Here is a 21,964-nt window from a genome sequence, read left to right as displayed (position 1 = left end):
GTATAGCTAATACATTCTTAAGACTTATATTCAAGAAGGATATGCATACATTCGTACATAATAAAATAAGGCTCTCGTCCTGTTACAGGTCGTAAATTATCGGTGTTTCTATTTAATCAGAAGCTTTTATTCCGTACACGTTATTTTGTAAATGTTAAATAAGACTAAGACTCTACTTACGTTTTATTAACAATGAGACTTTACATGCTAGCAGATTCGTATTTGCTACGTCTTTAATATTAAACATTTAAATATACTTATAGCTAAATTTTAGATACAGCACTACCGCGTTCATGGAACAGCAGCATTTCTCTCATTTATATTGTTGTATAATCTAATTCACTGTTCGGACTGTTCACCGACTTTAATTCGTTAGTCTAGCAAGCCTAGCTTATATTCAGTTCATTTAATATACAAAAGAATGTCAAGTATTTAGCAAAACGCTTCTTTAGCAACTTTATGCGATCACTGTCAATTTTTAAAAAACAGTAACAAGGCGTTTTCAAATATTAATGGAATAAATATTGATTTTTATGCTACGAACTAATCATATAAAGCAAATTTGCATCGGTTTAAAAGCTATTGATCTATTCTCCGATTCAGGGGTGACGGAAGCCACGGCTATGGGTACCCCAGTATCGGTCAGCCTATTCCCTGCTCTGCTATTCGACCAAGCGTCCGAGGAATGAATGATAAGCCCCGTTCAGTTCGTAGATGTTTAGCCGACAAGCAATATTTCCGGTAGGGTGCAAGGGTGATTTCTTTTAAAGGAAATACGGGCCTGATTACTCCCCCGGAAGCTCCTTAGTTTATGTATATCGACTCAGGTGTGCTGCTATTCGAACGAGTCTCGAAGGGATGAGTGAGACAAATTTCTTCAAGGGAAATCTCCCGTGCTCCCTCACGTACTTACGTTGCCAAAGGGTCAAAAAGCGATGAAATACGATATTTCACTTTATCACCTGCGAATAGTAAACAGGCACTTAAGGAGAAGCCAAAGCCGGAGGGGAGAATAGGGCAAGAACCACGAGCCGCCAGTTCGTCACCCCTGATCTAACTCTTCACTTTTTAAACAGTTTCAATAAGAATATCGAAAACGTTTAGTTCTTCACAAATACAATGCATAAAAATATATTTCCTGTCAAAAACTTGTACCTTTTTCAAAAACGAGGGAATACGAGGGGAATCGCATGTAAATTGGTTTCCTTATTATACTGTAAATAGTTTTGTTAAAATTAACAGCTTAAAGAGTTAATAATTTATATTCCCTTCTCAAGTGAGTCTTATAAAACCGCATAGGAATTTTTCCAAATGGAAGATACGTTAATTCATATCCTGTCAAACAAGTCAACTTGTACTTTGCTAAAACGTATCGAAATGTATAAATTCAAGTACCCCGTACTTCGATAAATCATCTAAGCTTATACTCTTCAAATCAAATATAACAAATTCAGAACATTAAATAAATTCATGACTGATGGATGAAATGAAATGAAGTATGTTTTATAAAAATTTGTATAAGCAACTTTTCCGAAAAGTTTTAAGAATACTATAATAATCGAACTGATCAAATTAATTCAAAAGTAGGATCATGTAGTTTGTAGTAATCAGTCTGTCGTTTAAAAGATATTCTGCCTTTCCTATTTCTCTTTTTTAAACATATTTCTGTGTTTCATTACAAAGGTAAGACGTGCCCAGTTTCGTATCAAACACTTAGTTTTATGCTTGTAATTTCGTTTTATTACAATACCATTTTACAAATCAAAATATGAATAAAAATGTACAATGTGCATGAGATATTTAGCATCTCCTGGTATTAAAATTATTAATTGAATGAGAAATGAACTTTCATTTTTCGGAAAAAATTATACGCCGCATATAACGTTAGTTAAACTGAAACGAGACATGTGAAATTATAATATCCATATCATTCGTAGCATTAGTTATTGTCACATTTCATTCATAGGTATTGCTGTTTAGCAATTTTACGAACGTATATAATTTTTGTTAAGATAAGTTAATTAATAATTTTTCCCGTTCAATGATTCAGGAGATTCTAAATATGATAAAATAAAATACGAGAAATTGAATAGCACCAAATATGACTTCGCAAATTAGCCCTGGAATAAGTTATCTACAAGTTACTCATAAAATAAATGTACAGAATCTCCCTAATTCAAATAGTAAGCGATCAGTTTACCATTGTAATTAGGGGTGATCAAAAACACATTAATCAGCATCGAAGATTTGTACATAAAATGAATAAAAGAAATAATACAGTGAAGTCAAGTCCGTTCCAACGAAACTCAAAAGTCGAGATTAATGTTTGCGATATATAATTACGTCAAAGAATTAATAAATTTCCTTGTTTTAAGACACGAAAATTTTTACAATGATCGATCCTCTATCTTGCGCCTCTACTCTACGTACGATAGTTGTAAAAGAATATAATGTACACTTTAAAAATGCTAAACTACAATAATACACCGGAATGCAATTACATATGCTGTGATATACAACATTATAGCGTATACATAAAGTATTACGCTTGGTGTTTTACACCATAGCATACAACATACATACAAATATCGTAAAATGTATATTATATATGTATGTATGTTTGTAATATACATTTCGTGTAATTACAGCAACGCCATATGACGAAGATTACAGGGTTCATATGCATTCGCTGCGAGTGTACTTTAGATTCTACTATTATAAAAAGAAATAAATGACTGCCAAATTTGTTAAACAATTTCTTTGAGAACAAGCTTTTATAGCCAAGCTTCGTAATCGTTTATGTACCGTGAATACGAATAAATATGCGCACCGTAATTTTTACAATGCTCGAAAGTCTAATAAATGCGATTACCATTTGAATGAACTGACCGATCCTTGTAGGATATGAGATAAATAGAGATTCATATTATAGTATCACAAACATTACTCGGATCATGTCCGAGGCTAAAACTTATATGTATTCATTCGTGCGAACGATGAATGAATTTTTTAAATTGGCCGAGAAATCAATCAACGAGTTATACTTACGATTGAATTTATACAACTTATTCAGCCTATTAAGTACGCGAGAAACGTAATTAACGATCGGTTCTGAATAATGAATGTGCCGTTTCTTTACATGTGAAGTTACAGAACCAAATAAAATATTATAGAAACTTTAAATGATAGGAACTCATTAATTGCCCTTAACTATCAACGTAAAATCTGTACACTGCTCGGAATTTATATTAAGAGCATGTACATCTTCATTATTCATCGAATAATTACAAAAAGAAATAAAATGATAATCTTTGAAGTAACGTAGAAACTTAATTTCTGCAGACATGTTTGTAGAAACACGTTTACAGTCCCTTGATTCATCTGGGAATTAATTACATCAAATTACTTGCCAGGTTTGTTTAAATAATAAATAAAGAAATAATAAATTAACACATAAACAATTGTACATAGACAAAAAGAGTCTGAGATTCGAACTGTTAAAAAACAATCAAATTTTTAATTAGGATGATCCTCGTATGAATCAGGACGTAATGTAAACGTGTTGAAAATTGAAATAAATTTGATCCAATAAATTAATCCATAATCACATATTGTGCGATCGGCCCGTCGACGTAACGGCCCTCGCTGATCGTGGTATCAGGGTCGACGTCGTGATCTTTTTAGCCGTGGGAATAGATGATTTAGCGACACCCTCCTCCCTCTTAATCTCGTTCCGTTCCGCGTTATCGCTCGACTCGGCGATCCTGGAGTCTTTCGATTTAACGGTTCTTTTGCTCGTCGAACTTTCTGCAGACGGTCTATCCGCGAGTCCGTTCTGACGGTGACCGCCCTCCTCCTGACGGAATTTTATTGTACGCGGTATACGATCGGTGGACTTACGAGAGCTTCTGTTACCGTTCAGCTCCCCGAGCAACGGTGATCGGTGTCGATCCCAAGAATTACTCCATCTGCAAGTAACGCGATCGGGTTTCGCGGTATTTTCCTTCACTCCTATCACCGAGGAGAAATTACTAAACAGTGACAGCCTTATGGGACTTGGTGTCGCACAAAAAAGTCTGTAACTTTTTATGCCCCTTTACAATATATACCGAAGTAAGAAATAGAAATCGTAACACTATCCTACTTTATATACAACTTCAATTTAAAACATTTTTCGCTAGCATCAATAATTAAGTAATAAATAAAATTGTTTATTGCAGAAACTTTTTTTCGTCCTAGCGAAAAATGTTTTAAACAAAATTTGTATCTCTATCTTCTTCGGTGCCGATTACCACCGAAAAAAACGATTGCCAACTGTGTTCTAATCCTTATTAGGCCCCATTTGCTGTCCCACTGATTACATAGGCACTGCCACACTTTAGTAGATTCTCCGCGATGCTTCTATCTAACCGGTTTAATAGCGCACATTCTGTCTTTGTTCAGTGTTTTGATTGCAAATTAAATAGGAAAGGAAGAATTAAGGGTATAAGCAACTTACCCCACACAGCTATCAAACGCAGCATGAAACATTATTAATTGTAAATCTATTATAATCTCAAAACAGTGTTTTAAAGGAAATGGTAAGTTGCACTTTTCAATCAATCATATATTTATCTCCTTGTAATTACATGCTCGGAGAGTTAGTACGCTAGGAAAGTTAGTATATTACAAAATAATCTGAAAGCGTATTACATATTTTCTATTTACATGAAAGTTCCATTCAGAACAGACGTTTGTTAGTTAAGATACTTCAGAATTAGAGATAGGATTTGCATTCGAATTATACACTTATTCCTTTGTTAATATTTGATTAGAAAAATATATTCTTTTCATTAATTAAATAATATAAATGAAAAAGCGAGTTGTTGAAAGTAAACTAAATTTGCTTATAATAAGATCAATGACAAAATTCGATCGCAAACTCCAATGAAAGACGAGCCATCATTGTACGCATTATAAGACAGCTGGTCGAAGTTCATTTACTTTGTACACAGTCGAAATAATTCAACTGATAGAGCGAGAAAGGAAAATAAAAGCAGAAGAAATCGTTACTATTTTTGCATGCAAACGAAAACGTTCAGAGTCGAATGATCAAACAAGTGATCTTGATGTAGAACAGATGCACAAATATAAGGGCGTTTAAGGCAGAAAGGAGCACATATCCCATTATTAAGTCACAGAAACTGACCGATTCTACCTTCCCAATCCTGAAGCTGTCTCACATGGAATCATCGATGAAAGGTAATGACCAGAGCAGCAAGAACAATACGTTATTCATGACAAAGTTTATATTTTACGAGTAGTACATATGTACATCGTTAGATAAATCACAATCCCGAGGCTGAACTTGTGATTAATGTCATTTAATCATTATGCAACGCTTAAGCAATGTACGCGAAGTAAAGAGATATCAGAAAGAGTATGAAAAACATAATTTGTAATGATTCACCTAAAAATATAAACAATACAAAATTACTGTTATTCCTTTAAAAACATTCCCTGTTTTTTCTTTTTTCTGATTGCTGTCTACTTCGCGTACATGTAAATGACGATGAAAATGATACTCGAACAATTTTCTCGTTTAAAATGGAGAGAAAATAAAATCTCACCTAACTAGAGGCCCCATAACATCTTCCTGCGGTAGTGTTTGCAGGAGTGAAGGTCCTGCCGACACTGGACGTGTCTGTATCCACAATTAAACAAATAATAAATAAATAATATAACAGTAATAATAGCAGCACTTTAGAAAATTCGCTTCGATAAGTTTAAAAAAAATTTCATAATTATAACGCAGCAATCTTATTATTCATTATGTTAAAACAGCGATAGATTGAAAGATGATAAAACACGTAGTATTGTGACATTTAAAATATCTACACATGTCCGAAATTATTCATTAAGTGCAGATTAAATAGTACTACAAGTAGATTTAATTTGGAAATGTACACCTGCACATATGGAGATATGCATTTTTAAGAACATGCGAACTGTCACCTGAGATTGTTTCATATTTTATGTGAGACATCTTAGGAATGATATTTACGCTCTCTTGTTTATAATCAATATGTCATATATGTCGATCTTTCAACAATTGTGCAATTGAACAATTTCTAAATTTAATTAATCGCACGATTTTTATCAACTAATGCGATGAATGATGAGTGGGCAACTTAAAATAAACTAAATGTCGCACTATTATAGATAGAAAATAATACTTATAATTCTACATACTATATGTAAATAGCACGGTGAATATTACTTTTAGCTAGAGTGCACACTAAAAACGTGGCTCTCGAGAAACTGGTCACCTGTGCAGTGGTTCATCGCTACTTTGTGGAAACCTGGGTAAAAGCTACGCGATATGAATGTACTATTTCCAGAGCAAGTGTCGCGGTAGGTAGGACGCAAGTCGTTGAACGATAACTCAACTTGAAACTTTTCTGGCATGAAAGATAGCGAATTGTGGACGTACCTTCTCCGTTTGCGTAGCGGCATTGCAAGTATTTGTGGATGAAACGTTATTGTAATTAGTGGTTAATGCACATGTTTGGCCATCGCCATTAGGTCCTTGAAGTTTCGATACTTGGAACTATAAAATCCAAACGTATCTTCATTTTTTTTTAAATAAAAAAATTAGATTCTTTTATGAAATTTCTCCAGAGTATAATTAATGCCCGTTTGCATGCGATTAACTTTAATAAACAACGCTATTCCTTATATTAACAGTATTGGTTACACATACGTATAACTAGTCACAAACGACTTAATTAACAACGTGAGCCATTAATTGAAAAAGTATGTTTAATCAACGTTAGGATACGTGTCAGAGATTAGAAACTAAGATGCCTCTTTATCTTCGCCACGTTTACATACCTGTAAAACTTGTATAGTTCGATCTCTATCTTCTACTTGGCCTTGCAAGAAGACCACCTGCCTACGTAAATCCGCCAATTCATCCGCGATACTACTACCTCCGCTACCGGGAGAAGTACCAACGTCAGTTGTGTTACCTTCGTTCAGGTTGTAGAAGAGACCATTCTAAAATTGTTAACATTTGCATACGTTACGTCACCGCATCGCATTAGTGACGATACTGTTTCTCTACTTGGTGTTTTGCAACTACCCGAAGATTTGCAAGTTAAAAGCATGGGTTATCTATGTATACATTTTTCAACTTCTCTTTAGGAAACTATAAAATCTACAATATAATCTTGATTCTATAATAACGTAAGATTTTGCATTGTAATCTCGTATTATTACTGATATGATATTATTTGTGTTCATCTATGAGAGGATTAAGAATATTTGGTAATAAGTATAAAACCTACCTTTATAGAAGTATCGAATGGGTTGAGAGTTTCTGCCTGTGAACACAACGCAAAAATGTTATAGCAATTTTATACGATATTTTTCTATTGCATTAGGAATTAAGAATAAGCTATACATGTATGTACAGCAGATACATGAAAAAAAGAGGAGAACGTCAAAGAAAAAAGATGTGCAATAAAAGAACATAAATCCAACGTACCCTCGTCAAACTGTTCTCTTCTGACTTGAAGGTAAAATCATGGTTGACGACAATAATGAAAAAGACAAAAAGAAAAATGCGTGTTAATACAAAAGCACATCGACGCACCGTGTTTTGCGTAAATAAAAAAAAGATGTGTCTTGTTAAAAACTAATATTTTCAATTAATAAGCAAGCTGTGAGAATTCCTTTAATATACGCTTTATTTAATCTACCTCCTGAAATACTCGTTTTAATTTCAAGAGCATTGTTTTTATGGAAACAATGTCTTGGCACATGTGTTGATAAGTGTCGCGGTCAACACGTAGACTCCCTTCATCTCCGGAGTCTAGGCTCGGTGATTGGATCTAGAACCAAATATTAAAACTGGTCTTGTAATTTATACAATATTAGAGTCACTGTCTTTCAAAATTTGCTTTATTTTAATTTTAAGAAAAACGTAGATGCAAATCTCACTTAATTCAAAAAACTTTGCCTTTACTATACTTAATTTGTTCAATATTTTTTTAATATGTAACGTATGTCTGTACAAATACCAGATTGGTATAAAAAGTTGTGAAATGTGGCACTTTACGAAGCACGAAAGTACTTACGTTTCTTGATGTCCTTAGAGGGCTGAAATATTGACGATTCCTTGTGCCATCCAGAGAACGTGGTGAATCCGTCACAGATCTACTTCGCCATGCCTTCGTCGTTTTATCACACTCGTTTCTGAAACAAAACAAAAGAAACAAATTGCAAAATAGGATACAGTATTGAAACTAACAGAAGTATTAGTAAAAATACAAATATGTCACACGCATGTATATTAACAGAATTCTAAATTCCGATATGGTATAGCAAATTTAAAAAAAACTTTAAGTAAATGTCTTATTGCTATAAAGAATAATATATAAATAATTAAGAGGCCCAAGGAAAAATTGAAATCTGAAGATTTCGAGAACCGAAAGTACCTCCCAATGTGAAGTGGAACGCGTACTCTCGGCAAAGGGTTGACGATATTAATCGGATTACTTTTTCGTTGCCTTGGCAGCGGCGATCCCTGGGTTGGCGTCGAACTTTCCGACGACAAACCGGAGTCGCGCCCATCCTCGCCGTTTCGATTCGAAGCGAGACCGATTTCGTTTTCAACGTCAACACTTTCACTCACGACGCGCGATCGCCCAGATAAGTTCGTGCGTTTCTTCGCGCCCCTCGACGCCTCGGAGGACGTCGACGATGCCATTCTATTTCAAAGTACTGGCAAAACTCCTATCTTCCACCGATTTTCGTCGCGAACATTTTTTTAAAACGTAGCAGAGCTAAACAAGTTACAATAAAATTTCATTTCAATTCGAATTTCATAAATATGAATATTTCCTTTAAACATTTTATGAACCGGTTAAATATTCCTCATAAATTTTTCTAGGCAAGTTCGCGTGACTACAACCTCCACGTGTTCCGATTCAAAGCAAATATTGATTATGTCAGTAGAAGAAAGTCTATAACATTCTGCTAAAATAATACGTGAAAATGTAATTTATTTTAATCATTCTTATGGTAATCATTTTAACTTTCTGTACATTTTTTATAGTAACTTGACCTCGCGCGTATTTTTCTCCAACGCGTCAGATATTGGAAAACAGTGTAATAACACCTATTTTCCTTGAAACATAGTTAACCCATATACATATATAAAGGTCACTGATCTTTGCAGACACGCAATACGTGTAATAAAGCAATAAGTATTGCAACTATTAAAGAAGGAACGTTGATAAAAATACTTCAGACATGTGGAGTGTGATGTAAATAATTAATGAATATACTATCCGATAAATTAAATGAGCTTTATTAAGGATCACTGGTTTATTAACGAGTCTTTTTTAAGAGGTCTGCACTGGTAAGTCTCTACAGACTGCAATGAATGGAAAGTGAGCAGGTTTTGAAAGAATTCCGTACAGTCTAGCACATTTTCAACGGAAGAACGCATTTTCTCTGGTTCTTAATTAAAATCTGGTTACGACCTCGTAGTCAGTCTGGTCTCTAGACTCGAATGAGAATCTCTTTCAAGCTTTCCAAGAAAGATTATCCGATTAGACACCATAACTTCCATTCGATATAAATTTTATTTTATTATTATTATAGAACCAAAGTCTAAAAAATTATTTTTCTCAATGATTAAACGTCCTGCTCTGTCCTTGACACCTATTGCGCGTACTGTCCTCGTCAATACTAATTTATATCCATCTCCATCCGTCAAAACTCAAGAGATCGGAATCAACAAGTCAAATGATTGAATAGTAGCCATCGTAATTCCATTACAGTTAGAAAAAAAACGAATTAATTTCGATAAGAGATCAATTCGAAACTTGTACCATCGTATAAATCACAACGCAAGAATATATTGAACTGTAAAAACAGCCGCCGTTCCGCAGTTTCTGTCTGCTCAACGAGAACGCAGTAAGCGAAAGTAGAGCGTAGATCGAAGGAGGGTAAATAGTGTAGAAGACGCGAGCGCGCGAGGGCTGCAGGAAAGGGTAGATTCATTAAACGTTATCGGCGTCGCGTAGGTGGTTGTCAGGCAAACACGAAACATGGATCCGTGGCACGAAATCAGGAATCTAGTCCCCGACACAGATTTCAAATACTTCATTCGATCCCCACAGTGGTTTGCGCAATGCGGGCCGCGTTTCCGGTGCACACCGGTGGCCACCCCCGTCGGTCCCTCATCTGGCGGGAAATCGGTTAGCGAGTCGCGTTCGCACGTGGATCAGAAATCCAAAAATTTCGACCCGTGGGACGCGATCCACGGTCTCGGATCGGTCCGCAGCTGATGCTCCGCGGTCTCTGGAACGAGCCGGCACATCGCACATCGCATCGTCGCTCCGACGGGTCTCTTCCCGTGCATGCGCAGCCCGGATTACGCGTTCCGTTCGATATCGCGGCGAATTGCACCAAACAGTTGGAAGGGGATGGCGGGCAAACGAAAAGCACGGGAATTGCTCGCTTGATTAAAGGATTTTCAGTTGTCTAATCGTCGACGACGTGGTTGCGAAGAGCCTGTCATGGTCTAAGTGAAAACTGACTGACTGTGTTAAAGCCAGACACGTTTATTATTTTAAAATAAGAAACCCTTTTGATAAGTCCAGACATTCCCTGGTTTCTGATAACGAGGAACGCTTGGTGCGCAAGCAGAAGCCAGAATTACGGTTGAAAAACGTATACGATTTAAATGAGAGTTATGAAAAGTTCCTACACCAACGTAGACGTTTTTCTTGGGTTCTCTCTTTCTGCTTTCTCACACGGAATATTTTCCTGCAGAAAGTACTCTGTTCGTATTCTCGTAGTAGTTTTACAAATCTTTCTAAAGCAACTTCTTTCGAGTGTTTCCTTATTAATATAATACTTCAGCGTCACTCGTCTTCGCTCCGTAATACCGACTACTATTTATGTAAAATGAATGAACGAGTACAACGGAAATATATGATAATAAAAAATCATTCGCGTTACAATCATTCATAGAACTATTATAGAAAAGTACACGTATGTATCCTGCAGATTGATAATCGAATCTAAACAATGGGCAATATTCCGTATCGACGACATTTGTGCACTATGTTGTTTGCATAATGAGAGGATCGCCTAACGACGCATTTCTCAGAATGCCCATCATTATACGACTATGTTACAACGAGAGAAGCACGAACTATCGGGCTTCTAACATCGAGCGAGGCTAATGAACCTCGTTAAAAAAATTCCGACCGAAAAGAAAAATAAAATGATTTCAAATAAAATTCATTATCTTGTTCGGCTAGAGAAATACACGGCTGGCAATGAAGCAAACGATCAATACTTTGCTCTCCGCTCTTTCGACCCTTGACTACGTTGCATTTGGCGTCTGCTCTAGCGATTCTCCTTTCGACCCCTTCGAAATGCCGCGCCGACGATTCTCTCTTCCCCCGGGTCGCCACTTTGCTGCCAAGTTCCTGAATTTATGCCGTCTCAATTCTCGCTTCCCGTAGAAACAGAATACCTCGACCACGCGTCGCGTCGCGCGCCGTGCTGCTGCTATAAATGCCTCACGAGTCAATAACTCCTGTTTTGTATCGAAATTGATCCGTAAGAATTCGTAAACTTGCTGACACATCCGTTTCCGTGTTTCCTCTCTGGCATCTTACTTGATTTCTGTCACTGTTCGCCGTTCTTCGACATTTCATACGCGCTGTAATATTGAATTCTAAAAATTCCCAACGTGAGCAATAGCTTGCCATAAATATTTTAAGAATATCGTTTTAAGACGTCGATCACAATAATCATAGAACCGTGGATACAATCTAAACAAAAAATCGCAGAGCACGTCCAATTGGGAATAATTAGCAATTAACGTCTGCCGCACACTCGATCGATCTCTGGAGAGTGCAGGTTCATTCACTTCAGCTGTTCCCTCCCCGGTGTTAAAATTTCAGCCTGCCAATACCCTTTCCGGTGCAGACTGGCTGAAACCACCGCATCGGTGTTGCCAGAAACTTTCAACTTCGTAGGATATTCGTCGAGCAACAAAAGGGCGCCGCGTTTCGTTTTCCATTAGCATATCGCGCAGTTCTCTGCCAAAGTTTACGACCATGAAAAGCAGGGAAAAACTGTCTGCTTCTCGTGTTATCGTCTAACCATACATCCACTTAGGCGTATTTTGTTACCATATAGTAAATGGGGGTATAGTCTTGTGTATAATAAAACGATAAAACAATTCTTCGGAACAAAAGATCTGCTTTTATCAAGCATGAGTCATAAACTTTTCAAGTAATTTAAAATTTAAAACTCAACGAAAGATAAAATAAAAAATGAGAGAGCAAGGGAAATACACAATGAAAATGTCGGTTAAGCAGTAACGCTCTGATTAATGTCGAAACCGTTCCGCTTAACATAGATTATCTCCTTCGTGATAGTTACTGTAATATCTTTGGTATTTCAATTTCGTTTTGATTGATCCAACTGTTCGTAAAAATGTACCATTCTTATCCATGTTGAAAAGAGCTGGCGTTGCGGAATGTTCAAGATAAATTGCACACGTATACATATACATATATTGTTATCATACTGAACATGAAAGATTAATAAAATGGAGATCAAGAAACGTGGCTAATGTGCACGTGCCGATACGGAGATACTCAAATAAGATATGGTGCAATGCTATTAAGACGTTAATTACAAGAATTGTTAATCATCGTTGGACTGTTTCTCATGCAGATAATTGAGCGAATAATTTACTGGATATTATTCACTACGGTAATAGATATTTACTAAAATCTACGTTTTACTGCATTCAAACATTCAATTACTCTAAATGATACCCTCGCCGCCTTAATACAGCATAATATTCCGCATCAATCAAATGGACTCTGGTTACTTTCAAGCAGTCTCAGTTACGCGCACAGTTATTTTCACCAAGGACAGGTTATTTACCCGAGGTATTTTAATGCAGAATGCCATAGGGAACTGGCCAGAGATACTTTGACTAAATGGAACACCACGAATAGGTATGCGTCGTTGTCTCACGTCCAGATACTTTCAAAACGCTTTAAATCTGTTTTCGCGGATTGACTCGCGCATATCGGCGCGCGGCGTCTCGAATTACTTCAACGACGGACTCACGGGAAAATAAAATTATATATTCGATGTCCGAAAGATCAGTCAAGAGAAAGAGTTAGAACTTGATCAGTCAATTAGACCATGTCCGATTTCTTTACCTCGCGTGAACTTTCTTCTGCTAAAGTTTCTAACAAACATCAACAGATTATGGTTTTAATTAAGGAAGTTTATGTTTTCATAATATTGCAGCTAATATCAAGGAGTTTTTCTTACATTGTAAGAGACTGTAGACCTTTATGCAAGGACAAGAACATGTAAAACCGGTTTTCCAGTTAATGAAACTAATATTCGATTACATGATTTTATATTAAAACAAGAAATTACGCTCGATTGGACTTGAATAATTATAACATTACTTATGATAGAAATAATTGCTATATAGTTTTCATATAATGAAGAGGACAATGAAAGTCACTTGCCTCTATCTTATCAATATCTTTTTAAGTGTTATAGTTATTTTTATTTGATCAAGAACCGTCGAGATTAAAATAATGAAAGATTGCGTGTACGCATCGCGTTTCGCTATCTCTGTTCGACTTACAACAGTATCGCCTGAATCACAAAGTTTCTCTTATTATACAGCGCAATCGCAACTTCGTAACGTACTACTGTTACGCATAAAATTGTTCACGTGGCTTTCAAAATGTATCACGAGTTTTCTTAAATAATAAATAATGCATTAAAGGAATCACATGTTAAATAATTTGTACTTTCGCGAATATTTTTCAAAATGATCAATCGATTGTTTGAAATAATCGAGATATCTATTGTATTGATAAGATATAAAATAGAAGATCAACTTAATAAAAAAAACTGATTGAACTGATATTACATCTTGATAATTCATTTTTAAAAGCGTTCCCATTGTGTTAATAGATTAGTATTATTTTTTCAATTATTTACCCATTCGAAGCAGAAAGATTCGTTCGTGGAGCAGCGTTCTTCGTTACGGATGGTTCCTTCATAGTTTCTTCAATCGTCGAAACTGTTTCTCAACTACCATCAACTACAAAGTCCTCGATTTCGCAATCCTTATAGGACAACTAGTAGAGACTACACAGACCGTCTTTCCTTTATTCAACTTCCAGGTTTTCCCACAAGAATCACACTTGAACCGCCGACTAATACAACTTCGTCTAACAACGTCCTTCCCTTAATGAGCACGAAACATCTAATTCAAATAATTCTTGAGACAGCATCGTGGCGATTTACGCAATATGATGCGAGAGGAATGCCTTTTTCTAGTTTCCTTCCGCAACCGGTCGGTATAATTGTTCGTTCGTTGACTGTTTTGAACCGGTGCGGTGGCAACGATTCTCGACGATGTTAGCTAGAGTTTAGCTCGCTTTCCTCACGCTTTCTCACCGTTAGTGCCGCCTATTTACGATACTCCCTTCCGTTCCATTCTCTGTGTGGTACCTCGTGCCTCTTTTCCTTCGTTCTTTCCTCCCTCGGTCCCTAGTCCGTCATAGAACTCGCGAGTCGGAGATTCACAGACGCGCGATTACCACTCCGTTTGCACGGCAAGCTTGTCGGGGTTCTGTCTAAATGCCTATTAAACGCGGTGCGCCTTAACGAGTTTACGATTATACTTCAAGCCGAGACAGAAAGAAACGCGTGCATTTCTCAAGCTTTCTCCTTAAAAAAAAATTGTTAGACTGTTAATGATCGGTGATCGTATTATAATTTGATTATTATTTACAACACGTATCAGCGTCAATGCACTGCAGAGAAATATTAATTAATCAATGAATAGCAAATAGTAAAGTCGGTATCGATTTATGTTTACGTGTTAGGATTTTTAGATGCAGCCTTTATTTGTTTCATAGATAAATACATCTCATCAATACAGTTGCAACAGCTATTACGAAATTAAATATCTCTCCAACCAAATAGAATAATCTTCAAACATTAACGATCAGTGAAGACATAGTAAAAATGCGTAACGTAACTCTTACAAAAAATTGGCTTCTCTACAGGACTGTTCGTCGTATGTAAATTACACATCGAATCAATGTTACCCGAAAAATTCATGCTTACCTAGTAACGGATTTAATATATGTAATTCGTTTAAAGAAACGTCACACGCTATGACTAGTAACTGTGGGATGAAAATTTGGACCGCGTTCTGGTATTCACGATTTAAAGCTAGGATTTAAGTTCAGTTAAACGTTTTACGCTAACGTGCCCTCGCGTATGTGCAAGTTAAATTATATTAGCACCCATCTTTGGCGGCATTTGTTTAAATAATACATTCCCATAGACTGCGGATTTTACACATTTATAAAACAATCGAATGTGCAAAAAATAGAAGTGTTGCGCGTGACGCATGAAAATATACGAAATACGAAATATCAAAATTCAATACAAATTGCAGTGTTTAGAACAAATGTCTATCTTATATCCATCTTTTTAATTGACTATTTGTCTTGCATAAATATCCGCAGTCTAATCAGAATATTTGTATACGCTTTCGCATTTTGGTTCGGACTGATACTGCCTCTAAGCGACATACATAAAACTACTACGCACCTTACTAGACCAGCGAATAAATTGGGTGGAATAGATATAGATAAGTAGTAAATATAATCACTTGCTGTGCATGTATCTATCTTATGCGAATAAGAATAATTCTTATTTTAATTTCTGATTAACAGAAAATTATACTCATTGTATTAACTTTATTTATTGCAATATATATTACTTATATTCTTCTTCTTCTCTATGAATTATCAAGACTATTTATGTATGATCAACCGTGATTCGTGGAGATATCGTATTCAAGCAGAACGATAAGATAAAAGTAATTGAAAAAACTTTAGCAAAATATTCAATTAAGTTAATAGAAAGTTTCCCTTTAAACAAACAAAGTACATACGTGCTCGACATAACTGGAAATAATATAAGTACGCTATTTAATTTTTCAATTAATTTCAATGATACTTGAGAGTAAAATATGTAATAGATAAAACTAGCAGAAAATTCTCAGATAAATCTACGTCGGATCACTAAAAAGAAAATACTACGAATACAAAGCGAATGGCTTGTACGGCATGAATCGTAAATGCTGTTTTTAACAACCATAGGTGCATGACCCTGCTCAGATAGAATTCCTAACAGCTTTGTGGAAGTCGTTTAACTTTCCTGCAACCCTGCTCGGACACCCCATACGAGGCGTTAGGGTGCCCACTGCAGCGGAAGGGCCTCCCTACGCAGCATGTATGATTCACGGAATCGCACGGCGCGACGCAGCAATTGCTTCATTATTATTCACGTGGATTTATCTGACGGAAGCTTGAGGCACTTGAACAGCGACCCTCAAAAATCTCAGGAATGGGTACGTATATGGCTCATGCATTAGGTCCGTGATGCGTGACGTGTTGTCTCATTAAAAACGTGCGTATACAGAAATGTACTCCATGTATATTACGTGTATCTCTCTACGTGTAATATTGGTAAAAAAACTATTCGTACTATGAATAACGCTACGAGGTCTTTGGTAATGTTTAAATGCATCTCTTGCGGGTTTGCGTCTGACGTGTGGAATTAATTACAGCGTAAACAGCTGGAAATACTTGAGCATACATTAATACGTATCCCCTCGAGGCACGTTAATTGTAAGTGAGAGCTGGGGTTGGATTCGTATGATACAGTCGACGCCGCTGTACAAATGGAATGGCGATAGGAGTTCCCCTTTAGAGTGATTCAGGCTTAAGTAGCGTACCTCGGAAAGCCTAATTTACTCATAGTATTCCGTCTGTCTTTATGTTAGATGAACTTTTAATACGTCATTGGATAATTGTTCAACGGTAAGAAATTTCGCACCGTTGATGGGGACAACAAACGCGTTAACTATCAGGTAAAGGTAAACGGGTAAAGTGAAGACTTTCAGCTTCGTTAAAGTGATGGAAGTAGTAGATACATGAAACCCCGCGTGAGGATAGTTTGCGTGATGTCCTCTCGAGCGCGAACCAGTATCAATTTAGGGGGCACGAATTTTCGAGATGGTTAGCTACGATAATTGCAAGCTCAACCGAAGGCCATTGACTTCACCCCTTCATGGATTTTAGGATCGGGGTTGTCTACTGAGAGCGTTTCTAGGGTCGAGCTGATGTCCAGACCAAATTATGGCTGAACTTAACTCCATTCACTCTCTCACTTTCAGTAGAAATGCTTAGCCGAGGGGATATGTATTGATACATAAATATATTTAACAAGCAGATTAATTTCTATCATTGCAGAATAATTCCAGAAAGATTCGTTTCAAGAATATTCCAAATCTAAATATAGATAAAAGTACTACATGTAAATAAAATAAAAATATATACATAAATTCGTAAGAAAAATATAGGCGTCAAAACGACGTGAATCCAAAACGGCGTCGCGTTTTAACAAATCTATATGAAAGTCATCCATCAAATAATCGTAGAATTATATTTATCACAATGATAATTTAAACCTATTATCGAAACGATCTAAAACCTTTTTTCCATCAAATAAAATATTGCTATAATCTATCTTCCTCGGAAATAAATCGCGTACCACTGTTTTTTACTTCTATCATTTACGACATTCACATTTAGCCTTAGGACACAAAATAATCTTGGAAAGAAACGATTTAGACAGAGTCTACGTATAAAATCAACGTATAATTAGAATAAAAAGAGATACTAATCGCGCACGCTACTTCTTTACTGTACTTAAATGGAAATGATTCGTGACTAAAAAAGTTCACGAAAAATGAAAGGAACGAAATCACAATGAAACGAAGCAACTGAAAAGAAGCAATCGTGCGGCAATATTTTTTTACGCATGCTTTGTTCTCTTGGAAGAATGTATTGGAGAATAGAGAGAAGAGAGCGGAATCGAAGACCGATACGAATCGTGCGTTAACGACGATCGTTTAATCCATCAAGTAAATATGTATTCCGCAACTCCGTGATTCAGTAATACTCTTCCCTTCCTACGATGATAATTGTATGAATGTGTACGTATACATTCTTTCATTATTATACGTAATTAATATACTGGTAATCGAATACGTATGCGATAGCCTAGGTACGTATTTTTCTGTGTATACTACTTATTAAGCGACGATTAACTGGATCAACTAGCAGACTAGAAAACACATTGAAAAGGGGCAGTCGAGCCGAGAACAGCTCGAGACTTTGGAACTTTGACAAGGACGAAAGTTTATCGGACGTGACGGAGACTCGTATGAAATTGGAAAAATAATCTCTATCGTTCATGCTAATTGTCATCATCGTTACCATCATTCATGATCATCCTGCTTGTGCTAGCGTACTCAACAATTATACTCTATATCTATCTCTTATAAGTAGGTAGAGGTCTGCTTATTGGGAAAAGTTCTGTCAGGACATTTTGCGATCAAAACGTAATTCTCATGCGTGTACTCTGTTCTTTTCTTTATATCTCTTTTTTTTCTCTGTCTGAGACATGTCGTATTCTCGTTATGTGCCTGATCTTTGTCCCTGTCTAAGTGTATACGTCCGAGATCGCAACGCTATGCCGACTTAGTCGCTGCGATTAGTGTGGTTTCGCTAGTCGACAGAGAAGGGCCGGCGGGTTGTGGTTGCTAGTTAGGATATGTCAGCTGGTAGTAGTCCCCACCCGCGGAGTCCTCATCGGGGCTTTGCAATTGCTTCACTCGCTTTATTAGCGCGCTAGAACACAAAATACTATCGCTGAATTTTACGTTCTTCTTTATTCTCGTTCGATTTTCTTTTTCAATTTTAATACGACTTGTTGCAAAAAGTTGTCGACATCAATTCTGCTGTACGCGTTTTTCTATAAGACTCTTCTCTTACTCGCGCGAGTGTAACAAGTGTGGTTGTAGCAGCAGCGAAACGAAAGGTAGAAACTTAAATTAAAAATCAAGCTAGCATTCGGATGTTGCAGATGTTTTCACTAGAAATACAGAATTCACGTGAACGTACTTAACGCGAGGTGGAATTAACCACAACGCGTCTATTACTTTGCAGGCTCGAAAGACGAATACAAATTGGAAGTAAAATGCAGACAAGTAGCGAGAATGACAAGCGGAGAACTTTTACGTAATGAACGCTCATTTCTTATGATTATATTAAGAGATCCGTATGATGGAACTATCATTACAGTTAATAAAAACTTATCTCTTCCAGCGCTCATTTTTTCATTTAAGATAATTATTCCCTTCACGAACTTCCCTCTTGTTTACTGTGTTCCATGTAAAGATTGTCACATAATCTGCTACTTCTTGTTTGCATTAACATATAATAGCATAAACAAATGCAACATAAATTGTTCTTAAAGACGTACTACCTAAACAATGCAAGACAATTGCATAATTCTCCAAAATGATACGATATGAAGTTATTTACCACAAATAATATAAATCGTAAAATCCAACGTTAGATTTGTGCAAGTAAATTAAGTAAGTAATTTATTACTTTGAATATCCTTAGTGTTACTCAGTGTCATTACAAAAGTAATTCTACGCTTACAATATCACAGAAAATGATATCAAGGCAAAATCACTCATAACAGATAATAGATCGTTCAAAGTAAAGCCTAACATTTTACTTTACTACGAATCTATGAATACGAATTACCGAACGAAAACGAAGGGCCGATGCTCGATGTTGGCCACCGTTCAAAAATTTATAAGCTACTATTCTCTAATTGAACAAAACAAAATACTCGGATGATTGTTAAAGATTTCTGAACGGTGGCAATTCTCCACATGCAACTTACACAAGGAAAAGCGCAAGTAAATAATTATAAGTTGTAAACACAGCAAGTAATAATCAGTACTAGCGGTTTGAGTGAATTTAATGTACGATGCAAACTAAGAGAAATTTTTATTTCACACGTGTAAACGTAATGGCAGATAGTTATTGATACAGGTGAAAGGGAAAATTGTTTCACATTTTTTACTATCAAGTAACCGTCGTCCAATAAATATTACGCAACTCCTAACTGTTAAGATTACGTACATTTTCTACGATACTTATACTCATATTTCTTCGAATACACATTCATGTTATAGGAAACGAAATACTACTTATTCTAAGGCTCATGCATAACTTAAATAATATAATTATTACGGATGTTATTAAATAACATTGTAATTAGTAAAAAGGAGAATAACACTGTAATTTAATACTTTTTCACGTATCATAAAAATCGTGCACTCTATGTTATATATGCATTATGTATATTTAATATACATAAAAGTGAAAGGCGAGAGTGCTTATAAATACCTACTATGGAGTACATTTCATTTTGCAAACACGACTCACATTGTATTTTGCGATCATCAACGTATAATAAATAACATTACTGGGTTCATTAATAAAACTGAAATAGTCGTAAATAACTGTATTCGAAAATCGATGAGATGGCAAAGATAATAAGAACAGATTCAACGATTCGCGTGATTTTTACAACCACAAAATACGACTCTTCTTCCTGTAACTCAAACCTACATGTGGCTCGTCTTCTTGTAATATGAACCAACATTGGTCAAGTTTAATTTTTATATATCTGCTCTCAGTGGACTAAACAAATCTATGTACAGATTCTATCGGTATTTTGCAAATAATGACACTAACGCTGATAGTGTTTCGATCAATTTTTCATTCACATTGTTCGACGAATGTGATTTATAATTTTTTAGGTAAAAGACAAACGTAAATTACACAGTTCCGTATACAAAACTACTATTAACACTTCTCAATGACACAAGTATTCACACTTTTGTGTTGGCGGAAGAAACCCAAGTCAATGACACTGAACAGAACAGACTTCTTTGGTGAACACAAGGACGCAATTGGTATTGTGCATTTCTTGTGGTTTAATTTTATATGCTATACCAATCACTGTCGTGTCATTACTGTTACTTTTCAATGAAACAGCGCGAAGAAATGTGCGACTGAAGAAAAGCGAGATACGACACAGTAACGAACATACGATACGAACGGTATGAGCGCACACGCGTTACTAGCAACTAGCAACCACGTTCCGGGTTTCAAGCTCTAGTTGCCGGCGATACCATGACGCCGTCTGAGTCAGCGAGTAAGGGAGAAGGGAGCTACTGAGTGGGGTTGAAGCATGAGTCACGCGCGTTTGCGCACCGAATTCGACTTTTAAATTATTCTTACGAATTTCGATTTTAATTAAGCTTCATCTATATTTTAAGGTTCACAGAATTGAATGAATTTGGTATCAAGTGTCTAATTATAATAGTTTAAAATTTCATAATTCCGTATCCTCAAATATTTAAATAATATCTATTTGTGTATACGTCTATCATAAAAGAAAGTTCAAAAGGAATAAAACATCTTCGATTCAGATGTTGTGTTTTTTTTATGTATGTGCAACTTTTATTAATAGCGAGTTATTTAACGTGAAACGAAGAAGCACGCATATTTAGAATAAAAATATTTTATCTCACATTTTAAATAAAATATCTGCTGTTCATGTCATGTATATGGATATATGCAAATAATTTCTATGGAGTTATTGATTTCGAAACAGGTGTACTGGTGTGATGCCTTGCTCGAAGAATAATCGGCATATTGGGAATGCAGGCGCGGTTTTAAATGGATGAGACGCAGCTTTTGTCTACCATAGAATAGAATCCCCTGCATATCGTAAACCCCGATAGATTTTGCATATAAAAAACTTGTTTCATTCATTCGTGTGGTGAATTTCTTTTAAAAGCCTACCTCATCAGTTAAGAACTGTTTTCTGGTATAATTAAAAGGATTGATAAAACTGCACACGGCGTTTTACAAGATATTCTTAC

The 21,964-nt window shown here is 36.0% G+C and overlaps 1 protein-coding gene across 15 annotated transcripts in view; it reads right to left on the bottom strand.

Moving 5' to 3' along the window:
* Positions 1-82: 82 nt before the first annotated feature.
* LOC108629948 (uncharacterized) overlaps positions 83-21,964 on the bottom strand; it is a 40,063-nt gene continuing 18,181 nt past the window's right edge. For 3 of the 15 annotated variants that reach the window (XM_018032933.2, XM_018032932.2, XM_018032935.2), the window contains 9 exons: positions 8,121-8,238; positions 7,743-7,874; positions 7,529-7,552; positions 7,329-7,364; positions 6,874-7,038; positions 6,473-6,589; positions 5,610-5,683; positions 4,499-4,507; positions 83-3,968 (listed from right to left, as the gene is read on the bottom strand). In XM_018032933.2, coding sequence (XP_017888422.1) covers positions 3,605-3,968; positions 4,499-4,507; positions 5,610-5,683; positions 6,473-6,589; positions 6,874-7,038; positions 7,329-7,364; positions 7,529-7,552; positions 7,743-7,874; positions 8,121-8,238 — 1,039 coding nt within the window. In that variant the 3' untranslated portion in view covers positions 83-3,604. Of the gene's footprint in view, positions 4,508-4,588; positions 5,214-5,609; positions 5,684-6,472; positions 6,590-6,873; positions 7,039-7,328; positions 7,365-7,528; positions 7,553-7,742; positions 7,875-8,120; positions 8,239-21,964 lie in introns of those variants that run through there. The other 12 variants (XM_018032938.2, XM_018032939.2, XM_026817710.1 and 9 more) reach the window with 12 other exon arrangements.

Source organism: Ceratina calcarata, unplaced genomic scaffold (genome assembly GCF_001652005.2).
Source record: "Ceratina calcarata isolate Rehan_Ccalc_2016 unplaced genomic scaffold, ASM165200v1 scaffold60, whole genome shotgun sequence".
In the NCBI taxonomy this organism is placed as follows: Eukaryota; Metazoa; Arthropoda; class Insecta; order Hymenoptera; family Apidae; genus Ceratina; species Ceratina calcarata.
The sequence above is the reverse complement of the archived record's forward strand: the minus strand, read 5'-3'. Positions and strand labels throughout refer to the sequence as shown.